Source organism: Pipistrellus kuhlii, unplaced genomic scaffold, assembly GCF_014108245.1.
Source record: "Pipistrellus kuhlii isolate mPipKuh1 unplaced genomic scaffold, mPipKuh1.p scaffold_m20_p_2, whole genome shotgun sequence".
Taxonomy (NCBI): Eukaryota; Metazoa; Chordata; class Mammalia; order Chiroptera; family Vespertilionidae; genus Pipistrellus; species Pipistrellus kuhlii.
The window spans coordinates 51,623,176-51,642,276 of record NW_023425515.1 but is presented as its reverse complement, the minus strand read 5'-3'; the positions used below and the strand labels follow the sequence as shown (position 1 = coordinate 51,642,276).

At 42.0% G+C, this 19,101-nt stretch overlaps 2 protein-coding genes across 3 annotated transcripts in view; one reads left to right on the top strand and one right to left on the bottom strand.

The window, feature by feature from the left end:
* The window catches only part of MIX23 (mitochondrial matrix import factor 23), a 30,655-nt gene extending 22,782 nt beyond the window's left edge, over positions 1–7,873 (bottom strand). The window contains exons 1-2 of one of the 2 annotated variants that reach the window (XM_036446570.2): positions 7,723–7,813; positions 2,507–2,556 (exon numbers count right to left, since the gene is read on the bottom strand). In XM_036446570.2, the coding sequence (XP_036302463.2) occupies positions 2,507–2,556; positions 7,723–7,798 (126 nt within the window). In that variant the 5' untranslated portion in view covers positions 7,799–7,813. Of the gene's footprint in view, positions 1–2,506; positions 2,557–7,722 lie in introns of both variants that reach the window. The other variant, XM_036446571.2, reaches the window with a different exon arrangement.
* An 876-nt stretch (positions 7,874–8,749) lies between these two features.
* Positions 8,750–19,101, top strand: part of FAM162A (family with sequence similarity 162 member A) — a 35,524-nt gene continuing 25,172 nt past the window's right edge. Inside the window, exon 1 of the mRNA XM_036447627.2 lies at positions 8,750–8,959. Coding sequence (XP_036303520.1) covers positions 8,926–8,959 — 34 coding nt within the window. The 5' untranslated portion in view covers positions 8,750–8,925. The remainder of the gene's footprint in view (positions 8,960–19,101) is intronic.

Sequence of the window (19,101 nt, the reverse complement as noted above, 5' to 3'; positions counted from 1 at the left end):
CTGCTCTGTCTCTGTCCCATGGCTTCCCGCTCTGCCAAGTCCTCCAAACCACCAGCTCTATCTCTCTGCTCTCCGTCTGGAGGCTTGGGGAGCCAAGTTCCCAAGCTGCTACATTCTCTGCTGGCTCTCCAGCTCTGCTCTCCACACTGTGCCTGTGTATGCAAATTAATCCACCATATTTGTTGGGTTAATTTGCATACACACTCCTGATTGGCAGGTGAGCATAACAGAGGTTCAGTCAATTTACATATTTCTCTTTTAGTATATAGAATTATATAGAACTAGAGGCCCAGTTCATGAAAATTCATGCACTGGAGGGGGAGGGATCCTTCAGCCCGGCCTGCCCCCTTCTCACAGTCTGGGAGCCCTCAGGAGCGGAAGGGGATCCAGCAATTAGGGGAAGGCAATGCCCCATCACACCTCTGCTGCTGCCGCTGCCAGCAGCACAAGCCTCAGGTGGCCTGAGCAGCTGGAGGACTGGGGGACTGGGGTCTGGAGGACCCCGGAGGCAGGCGTGGAGCCTCAGGCTGGCCCTGGACAATAGTGGTTCTGGTAGCATCTAAGGCTGCTTGTACCTCAGGCTTGGTCTGAGCAGCTGGAGGGCTGAGGGGACTGGGGGACTCCAGAGGCAGGCACGAAGTGGGCAGGCCCGGCTTTGCCATGTGCTTGCTGCCCCGGCGGGGCTAGGGGAACTGGGTACCACCATCTTTGAGGGCGGAGCAGTCAATTAGCATGTTCCCTCCTTATTGGCTATGGGCACTGCCATCTTTGTGACGGCATGAGTGTCAATTAGCATATTCCCTCTTCGTTAGATAGGATTTCTAAGGTTAACCCTCCGATAAATTCCTTTTATTATTTTGAGCAGCTTTAGGGTTTATGGGTGGTGGAGGTGGGAAAAGGTCTATTACAGGTCAGTAAAATACAAATGTATTCAAAAAAAATAATCTCAGATTTATCCTTTCCTCTCCACACCCGCTGCGGGTAGGCACCCAGTAGATCCCATGTACATTTTTTAGACAGAACTGGTTCCTCAAACTCCATTTTCCCAGCAGTACTCACACTGTTCCCCTAAGCCAGAAAACAAAGACTTGCCTACAACTGTCAGAGTCCTCTGACACCCAGCACCCCCAGGCACAGGGACAGAGAGCATCTGGGCATGTTGCAAGAGGAACCATAACTAATGCTAGACAACAGTCTATTTAGTTTGTACCTAATTATCATATAAGATGGTGGTACCCAGTTCAAAATGAACTGTGTATAAATGAATAAATATTCCTAATAGAAATACTAAGACAAATACTCTGGGGAGGGATATTGAGTTGGTTTTGTTCAGGTGATATATGAATTAGATCTCAGACAGAGTCAGGAAAAAAAAGATTTCAGGGTAGCCACAATTAAAAAAAAAATACACATGGAAATAACAAAGAGCATAATGTGTTCAGAGAAAAGTAGGTCTAAGTAGTTGGACAACAGAGATCAAATGTACATTGGAGGAGGTAAGGTTTGGGGGAGAGAAACATGCATGAATAAGGACAGTGGTAAAAGATATAACTAGAGAGAGGCACTTTGGGATTGAATGCCATGTTAAGTATTTTAGATCTAGTAATACAAGCCTAAAATTCAGACTGTAAAATTTCGAAGGTAACAGTATAAAGCCATATTATGGAGATTAGATTGAAAAAGATATATATTAGAGAAAGGAATAACTGAAAATAAGGAGATCTATCACAAAACTAGTTGAAAAATAACAGAGCCTGAACAAAGACCATGACACAGTGAGGAATCTTCCTAAAACACTTGATCATATTACACCCGCTGCTCAAAATTGGCTCCTTAATCTCACACTTGGAATCCAAGGCCTTCACAACCTGGTTCTAATCTTTTGTGTAAATCCAGCAATATTGATTGGCTATTTCCCCAAAGATATAAAATTACCTTATATACTATGTTTTTTCTATTGAAAATAGCCCTGATCCTATTCACTTAAGGCCCAGCTCATTTATTTATTTGTAATTGATTTTAGAGAGAGGAAAGGAGAATTGATTGGCTGCTGCCTGCACACCCACTACTGAGGACCGAGTCAGCAACCTGAATGGAAATAGGACTATGACCTCCTGGCTCAAGGGTCAATACTCAACCCTAAGACACACCAGCTGGGCAAGGCCCAACTCAATTACCATCTCTTGAGTTATTTTTCTCTGAAATGTTATAGCATTTTATTTATATTCTCAATATTTTCTACATTTTATACCCAGTCCACTGGATCTTCCCAAGTGCCTGGTACTTAGCCATAACTGTTTTGAACTGCACTGTGCCCTCCCAAGATTTCTGTGACTATATCTGGAGATAAAGCCTTTAAAGTAGTAAGGTAGGGTGCTAATCCCATAGACCTGGTGTCCTTGTGAGAAAGAGACACCAGAGATCTTTCTCCCACTACATGCACAAAGAGGCCTTGAGAGAATGCAGTGAGAAGGTGGCAATCTGCAAGCCAGGAAGAGAGGCTCACCAGAAACCAATCCTGACAGGACTTTGATCTTGGACGTCTAGCTTCCAGAACTGTGAAAAAAAATACATTTCTGTTGTATTTAAGCCACCATTTGTGGTATCTATCATGGCTGCCCTAGCAGACTAATACAATATTCAATAAATTCTTGCTGAATCTTAAAATGGGATCCCAGACATTCAATTTCAAACATTAATTTCAGGATTTTTAAAAATATATATTTTATTGATTTTTTACAGAGAGGAAGGGAGAAAAAGGGATATGTAGTTAGAAACATCGATGAGAAAGAAACATCGATCAGCTGCCTTCTGCACACCCCCTATTGGGGATGTGCCCGCAACCAAGGTACATGGCCCCTCCCCCCCACCTTTTTTAAAAAATATATTTTATTGTTTTTGTACAGAGAGGAAGGGTGAGAGATAGAGAGCTAGAAAAATCAATGAGAGAGAGTCATTGATCAGCTGCCTCTTGCACACCCCCCACTGGGGATATGCCCGCAACCAAGGTACATGCCCTTGACCGGAATCAAACCCGGGTCCCTTCAGTCCCCAAGCCGACGCTCTATCCATTGAGCCAAACCGGTTTGGGCTAATTTCAGGATTTTTAAAAAATATATTTTTAAACTGATTTCAGAGAGGAAGGGAAAGATAGAAACATCAATAATGAATCATTGATCGGCTGCCTCCTGCATCCCCCATACTGGGGATCAAGCCCAAAACCTAGGCATATGTCCTGACTGGGAATGAAACTATGAGTTCCTGGCTCATAGGTTGATGCTCAACCAGTGAGCCATGTCAGTCAGACTCTTTTCTGGATTTTACTTCATTTTGCAAATAGGATATTTTCCAGGAATGCAAAGTCCAACTTCTATAATCTATATATATAAAAGCCTAAGCAACTGGCCTACTGGTAACTATGATGCACACTGACCACCAGTGGCAGACACTCAATGCAGGAGTAGAAACCAGAGGCATGAAAACATGTAACAGACTGATGAATCTCAGAGGGAAGAGAGGAGGGGAGAGAGTGGGAAGAGATTAACCAAAGATCTTATATGCTGTACCCTTTCGCAATCTGAGATCCCTCAAGGGGATGTTGAACAGCTGGTTTCAGCCAATGCCCAAGGGCCAGGCCGAGGGACCCCATCAGTGCACAAATCTGTGCACCAGCCCTCTAGTAGAAAAATTAAAATTGTAAAAATTTAAAACACTTTTAAAACTCTTAAACTTTATACCTATATCCTGGCCGGGTAGCTCAGTTGGTTAGAGCGTCGACCACTGAGCCAAAATTTCAGATTCAATCCCTGGTTAGGGCACATAAAAGAATCAACCAATGAATGCATGAATAAGTAGAACAACAAAATCATTGTTTCTCTCTCTCTCTCAACTCAATAAAAATAATAATAAATAAAAACATGCACCTATATGGAAAAAAAACAAAACAGAACACTAGTTGTCAGAGGGAAGAAGGGTGGGTCAAAGACTGACTAGAAAGGGCATGAAGAAAATTTCTGTCAAAACTCATTTAACAGTCCAGTGGCTAAAGCATTTGCCTGCAGATGAAAGGTCCTGGGTTTGATCCCCGGTAGAGGGCGTGCAGGAGGCAGCCAATCAATGATTCTCTCTTATCACTGATGTTTCTATCTCTCTCTCCCTCTCCCTTCCTCCCTGAAATCAATAATATATATAAATTTTTTTTAAAAGGTAAATTGATGGATAGAGAGATTGCTATTTGATAAATACAGAAAATCATTGGTTAAAGAATTTAGATGGTAGGTACCAGTGTTCACTGTACAATTCTTTCAACTTTTTGTAGTGTTTGAATATTTTCATAATAAAATTCTGAAAAAATACAACTAATCTTTATAGTGGTTAGAGCATCAGCCCCAAAACCAAAGGGTCTCAGGTTGGATTCAGGATGTGTGAGAGAGGCAAACCAATCAATGTATCTCTGTCACATGGACGTTTCTCTCTCTCTCTCTCCCTCTCTTTCTTCCACTCTCTCAAAAAAATAAATCAATGGAAAAAAATTCATTTACAATTAACAAGAACAACAAAAATATATACAAAAAAATAAGAAAATAAAAGGAAAAATATCAAAAGAAACACACACACAAAATATTCGTGACTTGTTTCTCTTTGACAGTGTTCAGTGCAGTGCTTTTCACATTTAGGATACTTACACATAAATATAATGATTCCATAGCTTTAAAAAATTTAAACTGCTTAGTAATTTGAGAGTATGCCAGTTAAATTCATCTAAACCAGTGAAGCCGGTTTGGCTCAGTGGATAGAGCGTTGGCCTACAGACTGAAGGGTCCCGGGTTCGATTCCGGTCAAGGGCACATACATTGGTTGTGGGCACACCCTCAGTGGGAGCTGTACAGAAGGCAGCTGATTGATGTTTCTCTCTCATAGATGTTTCTGGCTTTCTATCCCTCTCCCTTCCTCTCTGTAAAAAAATCAATAAAATATATTTTAAAAATAAAAATAAACCAGTGGTTCTCAACCTTTCTAATGCCGTGACTCTTTAATACAGTTTCTCATGTTGTGGTGACCCCCAACCATAAAATTATTTTCGTTGCTACTTCATAACTGTAATTTTGCTACTGTTAATGAGTCGTAATGTAAATATCTGTTTTCCGATGGTTTTAGGTGACCTTGCTAGCGGTTCTCAACCCGTGGGTCACAACAGACCATTGCGAAACAGATATTTATGATTCATAACAGTGGCAAAATTACAGTTATGAAGTAGCAACAAAAATAATTTTATGGTTGGGGGTCACCACAACATGAGGTACTGTATTAAAGGGTCACGGCATTAGATAGCTTTAGAATCACTGAAAACCTAAATGCTATACCAAAACTTTATAGTTTTACAGCACCTTCCTTTAAGTTTCTGTGTGCAAGGCAATAGGGACAAATGTTATTCTTGTTTACAATGAGGTTAAATGATGTGCAAGGCCAGCTCTGGAAAAGCAGTTCTTCTTCTGACTTTTAGCCCAGGATATTCTCCACTATACACCATGTACTTGGAAAAGTCCTAGAGAAAATATTTAGAAACTTCTCCTAGGTATCACTAATTACTTATTTTATTATTTTTTTTCTCTGAATGGAATGGCTCTGCACGACAGTTTAGCTTTTGTCCCACTTACAACATTTTTTAAAATATATATTTTATTGATTTTGTACAGAGAGGAAGGGAGAGAGATAGAGAGTTAGAAACATGGATGAGAGAGTCATCGATCAGCTGCCTCTTGCACACCTCCTACTGGGGATATGCCCACAACCAAGGTACATGCCCTTGACCAGAATCGAACCCGGGACCTTTCAGTCCCCAAGCCGACGCTCTATCCATTGAGCCAAACCGGTTTCGGCCCACTTATAACATTTTATCTGACCTTCCAAAAGGATAATCAGTGTTTTAACAGCAAAAAGAGATCCTCTGAAATTTGGTTTTAGAGATTCAAATAACATTATAGAAATTGAAGAAGTTTTATATATTACTTAACATAATCTTATTTTACAGACTCAAAAGTTAATTGCCAAAGGAGTTAAGTGATTAACTCAAGATCCTAAAGCTAATAGAATGGCAGAAGCAGTACTAAAACCCAGAATATCTAAATCACTAACCAATACTCTTTCTCATAAACCTTAAGACTATTATTACACAGTTATCTGAGTGTACTGACTCAAGTTAAATCACAGTATTAATGTGACAAGACCAAGGCAACAAATGGTGTAAACCTTAAATAGTCCTTATACTTTAGAATTCAAGTCTTTTTTTCCTACTTAAGATTTTTAATATATATATATATATATACACATATTATTAACTTTTTACAGAGAGAATAGAGAGGGATAAAGAGAGAATCATGGATCAGCTGCCTCTTGCCTCTTGCCTCTTGCACACGCCCGTACTGGGGATGTGCCCGCAGTCAAGGTACATCCGGTCGAGCCTTGACCAGAATCGAACCCGGGACCTTTCAGTCCACAGGCCGATGCTCTACTCACTGAGCCAAACCGGTTTTGGCCCTACTTAAGATTTTTATAAATGTTTGCATTTGTTGGGCATATGAATCATATTTGAAGTCAACTGCTGTGTTGAGCTAGTCTGAAAAGCAACTGAAGTGGTGAAGAGGGTGCAAGTAATGACCTCATATACAAAAAGACCCCACATAAGGTCCTTTGCCAAATCATTTGTCAAAGAATTCAGTCTGTTGAAGTTATCTTCAAGAATACCACTCCCTACAAAATGGCTCAAAGCACAAAGCTTACTACAGATAAGTCAATGACATGTGAAATAATTTTTCAATATCTTTAGTTAAAAATACATTTGTAGCTCTAGCTGGTTTGGCTCAGTGGATAGAACGTGGGCCTGCAGACTAAGGGGTGCTGGGTTGGATTCTGGTGATGAGGACATGCCTTGGTTACAGGCTTGGTCCCCAGTGGGGGGTGTGCAGCAGGCAGCTGATCAATGATTCTCATCAGTAATATTTCCATCTCTGTCTTTCTCTCTCTTTCTCTGAAATAAAAAAATATTTTTAAATACATTTGTAATCTAGACAGCAGCACATTTGTGCCCACGTTGAAACAGATAATTTTCACTGCAACTCGGTCAAAACCCAAAACCCGGTTCTCTAATCCACGGGTTAATATTTAACCCTAGACCTCTGGTGCTTGAATATATAAAAGATAGAGCATTTTTCTTAAATGTTACATTCTCTCTAATGCTTAGAAAGGCAGCAGCACCAGGGCAGGTACTAGAATTAATCGCTCTTCCAAGACCCCAAATATTATACCCCACCAAAACAATAAAACTTGTGCCCCGTTGGTTTATCAAATGAGTAAGCTCTCATTCACTTTTTAAAAAATCTCCTACAAAGGCTCCACTTAAAATTCGAGAATGGTACAGGCTAGGCAGATTTGGGTGGGTGGCTAAAAGATTGTTACAATCCCTACCCACGGAGCCCAAGCGCGGCTTTACCACCGCGCAACCACCCGGAGTGTCCCGTGCGGTTGCTCAAGGCCTGGGCGGCGCGGGGAGAACCATGACCCCCAAGGAGCAGCCTGGCTCTCTAAGGCCAACCCCGCGCCCCCATGACCTCCAATGGCTCGGAAAAAAAGAGCCTCGAATCGCCCGCTTCTTCCATAACTTATCCGCATTCTCTCCTAGGCCAGAGGAGGGTACAGGGTCCGGGGGTAAAAGAAAGGACACACCAGACACTGGGAAAAACCCCATCACCTGGAACTCGGCGAACTCTTCACAGTTCACACCGCCACTGGGCGCCGCCATATTGGACAAACGTGAGGCCCCGGCCGGGAGCCAATCACCGCGGAGCAAAGGTGCCCGCGGCAGCGCCTGACAAAATATTTCAAGGGAAATCGGCGAGAAAGATAGCTGAACATTATTAGTCTTTTCCCTGGTCCTTATTCGCTTAGAAACCTGGAACTTTGCAGTCCTTTTCACTTTTACGCCTTTGACAGCTCACTTTCATCGCAACTTGGCCATGTCCTCCTAGAAATGACCCCTATGCATGGATCGAGGAATGTCAGAACTTGAAGGAACTGTTTTACCCAAATCCCATTTTCTTATAAAAAGGAAAAACGATTTCCTAGTGTCACCAACCAGATCCTTCGAGGAGGAAACCTGGAGTAGAAGTGGCTTTTCTTAACCCTCCCACTCCAATATCTATCTCCCGTCCCTAAAGACAAGAGGGGGGCTTTGTTTGTTAAGAATTTGGGATCTATAACAAATGTCAAGAAAAGACATTTCTGACACAATGCATAAGGGTTGTTAAGGTGTTCGGTGTTAGGTAAATAAATAGGAAATAGACATGTTAATTTTTCAATTAGCCTCCCAAAGCCAACAGGGTATGGGGGCCACTGAGCCCCAGCTACCGTGTTTTTGACAAAAGCGTGACTCATTGAAAATACTTGCTACGACCGTGTACTGAAATGCTGATTTACCTAGGCAGCGTGATTTCGGGGGGTGCACAGTTCGCAAAAGTTCTGCAATGAATGAGCGCACTACTTTTCTTCTATTTTAAGAGAGTACTTTCTTAAGATGCAAAGGATAATATTGCAAAAGCCCGCGATGCCCATCCTTTACAAGAACATTTTAAGGACGCGGGGAAGACGCCAAGCGAGGGAGAACCCGCTGGACACGCCGCTCGCACATTCTGCACGTCACCCACGTCCCAGGCAGCAACCCAAGTCGCGCCGTCAGCCCCGCCCACCGCGCCCGTCAGCCCCGCCCACCGACGTGCTACGTCACGCACGACCCTCTCGCTCCGCCCTTACGTCCCACACGCCCCGCCATCCGCCGGCGCCGGCGTCCTCTTGGCGTCATTCTGTGACATTGAATGCTCCCGCGCCTACGCCTTCCCCGGGGCGCGCAGCCGGTCAGCGGAGTGGGCGGCCATGGGGAGCCTCCGCGGCCTGCGCCTGGCGGCGGGTGAGACGCGGGGACGGGCTGAGGGAGGGCGGGAAGCCAGCGTGGCCGCTGGGGTTGGAGGAATCCTGCAGCCTCCCCAGGCCTGGCAGTGGTTTGGTGCCGCCACGCACTCCCCTCCGGTTGCTCGGGATTCTCCCCGCACGCCCGGCAGTAAGAGCGGGAGCGAACAGTTGCCGAGCCGACCCTGGGGGCTGGCCCGGTGTGACGCTCGCCACCTGGCTCTCCATCCACCGCGCCCACCAACTGTAGGAGCCCTGTTCCCCCTGTACCCCCTGTCTTCCCACCTCCTGTCACCAGCCTCCTCGGAGCTCAGGTCACCGCCGTCTCTAGAACTCCCTCCTTGCCTGATTCATTCCACACTTTTCAGGCCAATCTCTCTCCCTGACCTCCGTTGCTCTGCTTGAGTCTTGAGTCTCCTCCGTCCCCCATCTCGAGCTGATCCTTGCTGTCAGAGAAAACCTGTAGTCTGGAGTTGCCTACCCACTTAAGTGTCTGATGAGGCAACGGGTTTAAGATTTCACAGTTTTCTTAAAATGAGGGCTGCATTTTTTTTTTTTAATTTACAGTTAAGTGCTTTGAACTTCTTTTAATGCAATGTAAATGCAGGACCTGCAGTTCGTTTTCCTAGTAGAAATTTGTATAATGGGCATTTGGATTCAAAGCTTAATTTGCCTCTTTGGGGAACCAGTAGAACTTTTACTTATGAGGGGCCATTTTATAGCTAAATATATTCACCTACGTTATTTTACATGACTGATTTTTTTCATAGTAAGCCTTCTTAGGTAAGTTTTAGCGTTCCCTCTACATTTTATAATACAAGTGAAGAAACGTAGCTCGGAGGGCTAAATGACTTGTCCAAGATCTCTTCCCTTCACAATGTTAGAGCCAGGACATGAGCCTGCCCTCTAGTTCCAGAACTTGTGCTCTTTGACTTGTTCAAATTGCCTGTTCACAATGTGTGTATATGTATTTGTCGTGGCTAATTGGATCTTTTTGATGTGCAATGAGTCATGAAATGCAAGATTACTTATGAAAAGGAAGCACACATCCATATGCAATTGGGTTTTCAAGTAAGAAGACTGATGTAATAAGCATCCTGAACCAAGTAATGTACAGCCTGAGCTCCTATCCAAGGACTCAACCAAGCACCATTCAAAAATACTAAAAAAAAAAAAAAAAAAAGTTACCTTGTTGCTGAGATGAATTATGCAATTAGATCTATGATGGCTGCAACTCTACCGAACATGTACACTTTTTTTCTTGTCATTGTTTCCTAAACAATATAGCATAATGGCTATTTGCATAGCATTTACCTTGTAATAGGTATTATAAGTATTCTAGAAGCTTTACAGCATTAGGTTATATGCAGGTACTTTGCTAGCCTATATAATAAAAGGCTAATATGCAAATCAACCGACCGCTGGACTATGGGTCCCTATGATGCGCACTGACCATCAGGGGGCAGATGCTCCATGCAGAAGCTGACCCCTAGTGGTCAGTGCATTCCCACAGGGGGAGCGCAGCTTACCAGGAGCTGGGCTCACAGTTGGTAAGGTCAGCTGCGGTGGCAGGAGCCTCTCCCGCCTCCATGGCAGTGCTAAGGATGTCTGACTACCAGCTTAAGAGCGGGCCTAAGCTGTCAGACACCCCCCACGGCAGTGGTTGGCAAACTCATTAGTCAACAGAGCCAAATATCAACAGTACAATGATTGAAATTTCTTTTGAGAGAGAAATTTTTCATGAAGGTAAACTTCTAATGCCACTTCCTCAAAATACACTCACCAAGGCCATGGTATTTTGGTGGAAGAGCCACTCTTTTTTTTTATAATATATATTTTATTGAGTTTTTACGGAGAGGAAGGGAGAGAGATAGAGAGTTAGAAACATCGATGAGAGAGCCATCCATCAGCTGCCTCTTGCACACCCCCTACTGGGGATGTGCCCGCAACCAATGCACATGCCCCTGACAGGAATCGAACCCGGGATCTTTCAGTCTGCAGACCGACGCTCTACCACTGAGCCAAACCGGTTTCGGCTGAAAAGCCACTCTTAAGGGGCCAAAGAGCCGCATGTGGCTTATGAGCCGCAGTTTGCCAGCCACAGCTCTGGGTGAATGAAATTTCAAATAGCCACAGTTGAATACTTTAAACAATGGCCCTTTATTTTTAATGGTTTCTGTTGGAAATCTTTGCTATACTCCCTTATCAAACAGAATATGAGCTTTTATGAGCTTGAATTTATTTGTTGTTTTGTAGATATACAATAGGTCAGGGTTAACTTGCAATTCTTGGACCACTTCATAGATGACAGGTCCTGAGGACCTCTGGAATTATACATCATATAATTTTATTCAAATGTTTATGTTGCCGAGACCGGTTTGGCTCAATGGATAGAGCGTCGGCTTGGGGACTGAAGGGTCCCGGGTTCGATTCCGGTCAAGGGCATGTACCTTGGTTGCGGGCATATCCCCAGTAGGGGGTGTGCAAGAGGCAGCTGATTGATGACTCTCTCTCATCAATGTTTCTAACTCTCTATCTCTCTCCCTTCCTCTCTGTACAAAATCAATAAAATATATATTAAAAAAAAAAAAAAAAATGTTTATGTTTACATACCTGTTTATGAAGAGTCCAAAGCTTGCATCCATTATTCAGATCAATATGTACACTTTATATTTAAAAGTATTGATATAGATGATTTAGAACTAAATAGCTACTGACCCACACTAGTGTGGGTTTCATGAAGATAAAGATTGTTTTGTTTTTACTAAATCTTCACCACTTACCAGTGTCCAGCTCATAGTAGACAGGTAATAGATTTTTTTTTTTTTTTTTTTTATGAGAAACATTAGCAAGTATTGTGGAACGTGCTGCAGAAATATCTTGGAACTTGCTCATCTCCTTTCCCAGAAGTAGAATAAAATAGATATAACCTTTAGGACATTGTATCTTTCTACAGAATAATTACTAGGTCAAAGGAATGGAAAGGCCTTATAAGAATATTTCTTCACACCTTAGAAAAGTATGACGCCTTTGACTTACTAGTGGATTTTAAAATGAATTTATTATCACTTTTATACCAATGCAATGGACCTTAGTCTGTCTCCTTGTCAGTTTAATCCACATCGCAGAGCATTTGAATCAAGTTAGAAGTCTTGTAGTCTGGTCCCCTAATTGTAAGGATGAAGGAACTTAAGGCCCAAGAAGTAAATTGACTTGTCAGGGGTCACATGAGTACAAAGGTGGGACGTAACCAATATTTCTCCTGAGTCCCATTCTGATTTTATTTCCTACATTTATTGTTCTTTTTGCTTATTCTTGCTAACCAACCCTGAATGAGTACATGCCCATTTCTCCTACTCCAGTCTTTGGCTTTGCATCTCTTTAAGCATGCTTTGTGCCCTGTACACTATGAAAGCTCTAATATGAGTGGACAGAGAGTTTATTGTGATGAACAGATGTACTTAAATAGTACACCTGGAGAGGTTGTGCATAACAACATAAAGTTTTTGGTTACAGAACAGCTTTCAGTTCTATGGAGTCCTGGAGCCATTTCTTAATGGCTTTGTGCACATCTCTTTCCAATTTCATCCCAATCAATGATGTCACATTGGTAGCTTGAAGTCTGCTATGGTGAAGGTAATTGGCAAACACCTCAAATCAGGGCTTTTTCCTGCCAGCCCTCTCCCAAGAGCCAGCATTACCTCTGGCTTTAAAAATTCAGAGAAAGGAAAAGCAGTGTGGGTTATGATAATCTATTACTGAAGGCTTCATTGAAACAGAAAGGATGGGAGAGTTCATAGTAAAGATAAGGGTCTAATGAGTCTGGAAAGGGGTATGATATGGTGTCGAGAAGGCAAAGGGCAGTAAGGAGAAAGAATGACCTTGGATTTTAGTCAGGAGGCAATAGGAGATGAGGTGTCTTTTGAAGATTTTGAGCAGACGTCAAACATTTTTCAAAAATTAACATGGCTGCTACATACAACACTAATAGCTGCTAACTATGAAAGTAGTGCAGTAATCCATGTATTGGTGAAAATGACACAAGACTAATATATCTGGGATATGTTTTGAAGAAATTGTAAGTATGACTGAGACAGAGTTATTTAAGGAAATACTTAAAGACTTGACATTTTTCATCATGGGGGACTGAAGGAGTGTTGGGAATAAGAAAGTTGGGAAGAGGCGCTGATTTGGCAGACAGGATGGTGCACTATTGAGTAGTGGGTGGTACTGAGTTATAGGTGAGGATGGGACTTCTCAGTCAAAGACCTGAAGACAAAGGAGGGGTAAAGGTAGGGAAATGTATGGGAGCCATCAGTGTGGAGCCGATTATTAAAACAGAATGGAGGAGTCCTCCCAGAGAAGAGTGTGGAACAGAGGCAAAAACTGCACCTTAGCCCTAGCTGGTATGACTCAGTGGATAGAGTGTCAGCCTTTGGACTGAAGGGTTCAGGTTTGATTCCGGTCAAGGGCACATGCCCAGGTTTCGGGTTTGATCCTCAGTAGGGTTCTGCAGGAGGCAGGCAATCAGTGGTGTTTCTATCTCTGTTTCTATCTCTCTCATCATTGGTGTTTCTATCTCTTTTTCCTCCCTTTCTCTCTGAAATCAATAAAAAATATGTGTTTTTTTAAACTGAGGCCTGACAGTGTAAATAATAGAGGACATTAAAGAAGGTAGATCATAGAGGTCACAGATGAAAGGAGAAAATGGTGTAGAATGGAGAAGGAAAAATAAATAAGTAAGTAAGTAAAATAAATAAAATAAAATAAAAAAGAAAGAAAATGGTGTAGGATGTCACGTGGGCCCGAGTCCTTGTAGAAGGATGAGGTCTGTAGAGTCAAGTGACTACAAAGATGGGAAGAGTGGAAACAAATGAGGTAATGATGAATCTAAAAAAAAAAAAAAAATGATGAGAAAGAGATCACTAATTTATCAGAACAATTTTAGTAATGAGTGGGGGAAGGAATGTTGTAGTAAAATGTGTGGGTGGTGAGGTTAAGGTAGGATGCATGCCTCTTAAATCATTTGAGCTATGAAAGGAAACAGATTAGTATTTTATTTATAGGAGCTGTTGAGAGCAAATAAATGTTTTGTCCACGATAGTGAACTCTCAGTACCACTGTGGTGTGATGAAATAGGAATTCTCATCAACTACTGATAGAAGTGTAAATTGATTCAGCCTTTCTGGAAATCAGTTTATTATAAATATGAAGAATCTTAAAAGGGTTCATACCCTATAGCCCTCTACTACCAGGATTTAGTATAAGAAAATAATCAGAAATGTCATTAGACATTAATGTAGAAAACTGTTTGCTGAAACATTTGTTTAGTGAAAATGTGAGATTGAATGTTATACAGCTATCAAAAGTACTTTTAATTAATATCTAGGAAAAGTGTTTATGCCATAAGTAAGATATGATATTTATTATGTTATTATGAAAAATGTATATGGCCCTGGCTGGGTAGCTCAGTTGATTGGCATCCCAATATGCCAAGGTTGTGGGTTCAATCCCTGGTCATGGCACATACAAGAATCAACCAATGAATACATAAATAAGTGAAACAACAAATCAGTGTTTCTCTCTTTCTCTCTCCCTCTACCTTTTCTCTCTCTAATCAATAAGCAAAGACATTTTTAAAATGTTTATGTTGTGTGCAAGCATAGGAAAAAGTTTAGGAAGAAATACACTGAGTTGTTATTCCTAAAGAGTGTGATTGTGGGTGCTTCTATGTATTTATCTTTTAGCTTCTAAATTTTTTTATAATGGGGAGGTGTTAACTTTTATGATTTCAAGTTTTTTTTTCAAGAGTGGTGAGACAACATTTGGCATTAAAAGGGCTGTGGGAAGGAAGGAACTAGAGGTAGTGAAGTAAGTTTAATAAGGATCACGGATGGAAGGATTCACTATTTCAGAGTGAAGGACTAGTGTTCTCCTGAGCCTGCAGGGAAGCCTGAGAAAACAGATGGAGAGAGAGGGAATCTGTTTCTGTCACAAAGCCAATTTAGGTCAACAGCTAAGGCCAAGGGAGTTTCAAATAGCCCCTGTTGGGAGTGGGCTGGAATGTGGATGGGGGGAAATGATCACCAAGGCGTGGCCCATCTCACTGAAGTTTGGCCATCAGATAGGATTGCAAGACTTTTCCATAGAGTCCCCACTCCCCAATTAAAAACTGGATAGATGCCAACGATTTATTTATAAATCTGGGGGGAGGGAGGGTTTTCAACTCCAAAAGATTTTTCCCATAGAACCATTGTTACAAATGGTGATTAGGATTCTAGCCAGCCCACACACAAAAAAAAAAAAAACCACCAAAAAACTCATAGTGTCGATCTGTCTTGCCAGTTTTCCTTCCTCAGTATTTTACACGTATGTCCTTTTCATTAGGACATATAGCCACCCATTTTCTTTACACAGTCCACTTGAATAGTGCTGTGACATGACACCACCTAAAAGGAGGCTCCATGCTCGCTCCCCCACCTTCTCCTCCACCCCAGGCCTGTCCTGCATTCTGCAGTCAGATTTATCTTCCAGAAATATCATTGTTCTTGTTTTCCTGCTCAAACCTGCTTTGCCTGTTTTCCAAATCCTTTTAGGGGTCTAGCAGACAAAAGGAGTCTCACTGTGGGGGAGCATCAATGCCACAGACCCAGCGATGGTGAGCTGGGCCAGCGCCATCACTTAGGTTCTGAGCCCTAGGACGTCAGCGTGGGCCTCATTAAAAGGCAGAGACAGATTATGAGTGTTGGTAGCCTGGCAGGCAGACCCAGAAATCTATGCTACGTGCAAGAACAAGCAAATCAGATTTAAAGCCAGATAAAATCCATTCCTTGTCAACGGTAGTTGCAGACAGGGGAAATAAAACCAGTCAGATCTGATTTTTGAAAAGCTCAAAGCAAGTTAATACATGGTGTCCCCAAGAAATGTACACACTCTCTTTTTTTTTTTTTTTTTTTTTAAAATATATTTTATTGATTTTTTACAGAGAGGAAGGGAGAGAGAGAGAGAGCTAGAAACATCGATGAGAGAGAAACATCGACCAGCTGCCTCCTGCACAACCCCCACCGGGGATGTGCCCGCAACCAATGTACATGCCCTTGACCAGAATCGAACCTGGGACCTTTCAGTCCGCAGACCGACACTCTACCGCTGAGCCAAACCGGTTTCAGCTGTATACACTCTTTAATAGCTGATAGCTCAATTGATGTTTCTTTCTTTTCAGATTTAATCCATTGGAATTAATAATTATTCAAAATGTATATACATTTTTGGAGGGAATGTCCTGTATTTCAGGTTTGTTCATTTGTTTTGTTGTGGTCAGTCTTTAGTGCAGTACAGTTTTGTCTCTAATGTAGAAACTAAATCAGTGGTTCTCTATTTTGAAAGAGCTCTGGGTGGCCCTGGCTGGGTGGCTCCGTTGACTGGAGCATTGTCCCATTTGCCAAAAGGTTGCGGGTCTGAGTTCTGGTCAGGGCACATCTCTCTCTCCCTCTCTCCCTCTCTCCCTCTCTCCCTCTCCCTCTCTCCCTCTTCCTCTCTTCCTCTCTTTCTCTCCCTTCCTCTCTCTCCCTCCTTTTCACTTTCCCTTGTTCCCTCTCCCTCTCTCCCTAAATATCAATTAAAAAAACAACATATTCTTGGCTAAGGGTAAAAAAATATATATATGGGGTGTGGAGGTCACCAGGGAGAGGTCAGTGGGGGAAAAAGGAGACTTATGTAATACTTTAAACAATAAAGAATTTTTTTTTTAAAGTATAGAAAGTGAGCTCTGGGTGGAAATAAGAGCTCCACTTTTCTAAATGATAAAATTACCCTAACTTAATCATTCTTTTCTCTACTAGGTCAATTAGAACAGCTATAAACATATGATATACAATTCATCATAATTATAAAATAACAGTTTTTAAAATATATTTACTTCATAGAGGAAGGGAGAGGAAGAGAGAGAAACATCAATGATGAGAGAATCATTGATCAGCTGCTTCCTGCATGCCTGCAACACATGCATGTGCCTGACTGGAAATTGAACCGTTTCTTCCTAATTCATGGATCAACGCTCAACCACTGAGTCACACTGGCCAGACATAAAATACATTATTGATGAGATAGTGTATGTATATGAACTATGCTATACTCAAGATAAGCCTACATGTAGCTTTTTTCCTCCTGAGACTTATAATTGACTGAGTCACAAAACAGATTTTCAAAGTTCCTTCCTTAGTCTTGCACTTTTCTATCAAAGCAAACATTTTAGGACTAGCAATATCCTATTTCAATTCTAAAAGGATTAAATAGGCATTTGTGGACTGTCATGAGTACTGTGTATTTAGATTAGAAAATCTTTCCATGGGACACGAAAAGAGGAATATCATTTGCCCCAGAAACAAGCTTTTCCCAGCCGAGGTCATGGTAGCAGCCACTGGCCTGGAACACTAGGAAAAGAGAACGAGGTGGGTGGCACAGTCTCACATCCCTGAGTAGGATCAGCTCTGTGAGCTCTGGTCACTCACGATGAGATCATCAGACAGTGACTGTCCCCCCACGAGGGGTGGCCAGCTGCTGTGGAGGAGGGATGTGAAATAAGCCTTTTCCAGGGGGAGGAAAGTGGCAAGGAAACTATAGACCTGTTCACATTGCATGTTATTAAGGACTGAGGGGTGTATTACAGACTCTAGGGGATGTGGTGTGGGCCGGGGCAGGGGGAGGCTGCAAAATCTGAAAGCTGGGCATATTCCACAGGGATTCTAAACTTATTGTTGATGTGTCAAAGTTAGAAGTAAAGCTGAACTATTCAGTAAATTAACTTTTGAAAAGAGGGATTTTTGAGTCCAGACAGAGGAGACATAGTATTAAGCTCTGCAGTTGTGCTCTGGGATTAATGATGCTTATGTTCAACAGAGACTCTAGCTGGTTGTGCTGAAGAGCAGTGACTATTAAATATGGCAGCTCATTTGAATCCCATGGGTGGGGAACCTTTTTTTCTGTCAAGGGCTTTTGGACATTTGTGACATCATTTGAGGGCCATACAAAATTTTCAACTTAAAAATTAGCCTGCTATATTTGATCAAACATTTAATTAGGCCCACCCCTAATGGGTTGGCAGGGCAAGACCAAATGAATTCATAGGACTTATATGGCCCACAGACCTGACTTTTCCCACCCCTCCTTAGAGAAGCTTTTAAAAAAATATTAATGTCCAAGCCCTGCTCCCAGAAATTGGGATTTCATTGGTCTGTATTGATCCTGTGTTTTTTCTTTCTTTCTTTTTTTTTTTTTAAAGGTATTCTGGTGACTCCAATATGCAGAGTCTGAAATCCAGGTTCCTAGAGCAGTGCTTCTCAAACTTTAGTATGCCTAAGCATCGCTTGGAGAGCTTGTAAAAACAAGATTCAAGGTTTGGTGTGAGGGTCTGAGAGTTTGTATTGCTATGACACTCCCGGCTGAGGCTAAATAGCATTGGCTTAGACTTTGGAGAATGTGATAGTGGTTCCCATGTGTCTGGGATACAGTAAGTACTCAGCAACTGTTGAATGAATATGAGTGTCTTTTTTATTCTCAGAATTTAATGTTCATATGAATTATTTGGATATCTCATTGAAAATTTTGTAGGTCTGGGGTAGGAGTTGAGATTCTGCCATTCTAAAGGCTCCCAGGTAATGTCAGCCACACTTGCGAATAGCAAGGTGTGACAAGATACATTCTATAATATGTAATTTTCTCATCTCCTTTTCACCAGAGTATACTTGTCAGGTGACCTTCGCCTGTGCATCTTTGGTCTACCATGAATTGGGCACATTTTCTACCCCATTCCTCTTTTTTTTTTTTTATCCCATTATAAAGTAAAATCAAGATATAGTTGCCCTACTCAGTTTGGCTCAGTGGATAGTGGATAGTGTGCCTGCAGACTGTAGGGTCCCAAGTTCGATTCCGGTCAGGGTCACATGCCTGGGTTGTGGGCTTCATCCCGGGTAAGTGGAATGCAGGAGGCAGCTAATCAAAGATCCTCTCTCATCATTGATGTTCCTATATCTCTCTACCTCTCCCTTTCTCTCTGAAATCAATAAAAATATAAAAACAAAAAAATAAGATACAGTTAATACCCAAGTACCCATGTTTTAAAATTTTTTAATTTGGAATAATTTT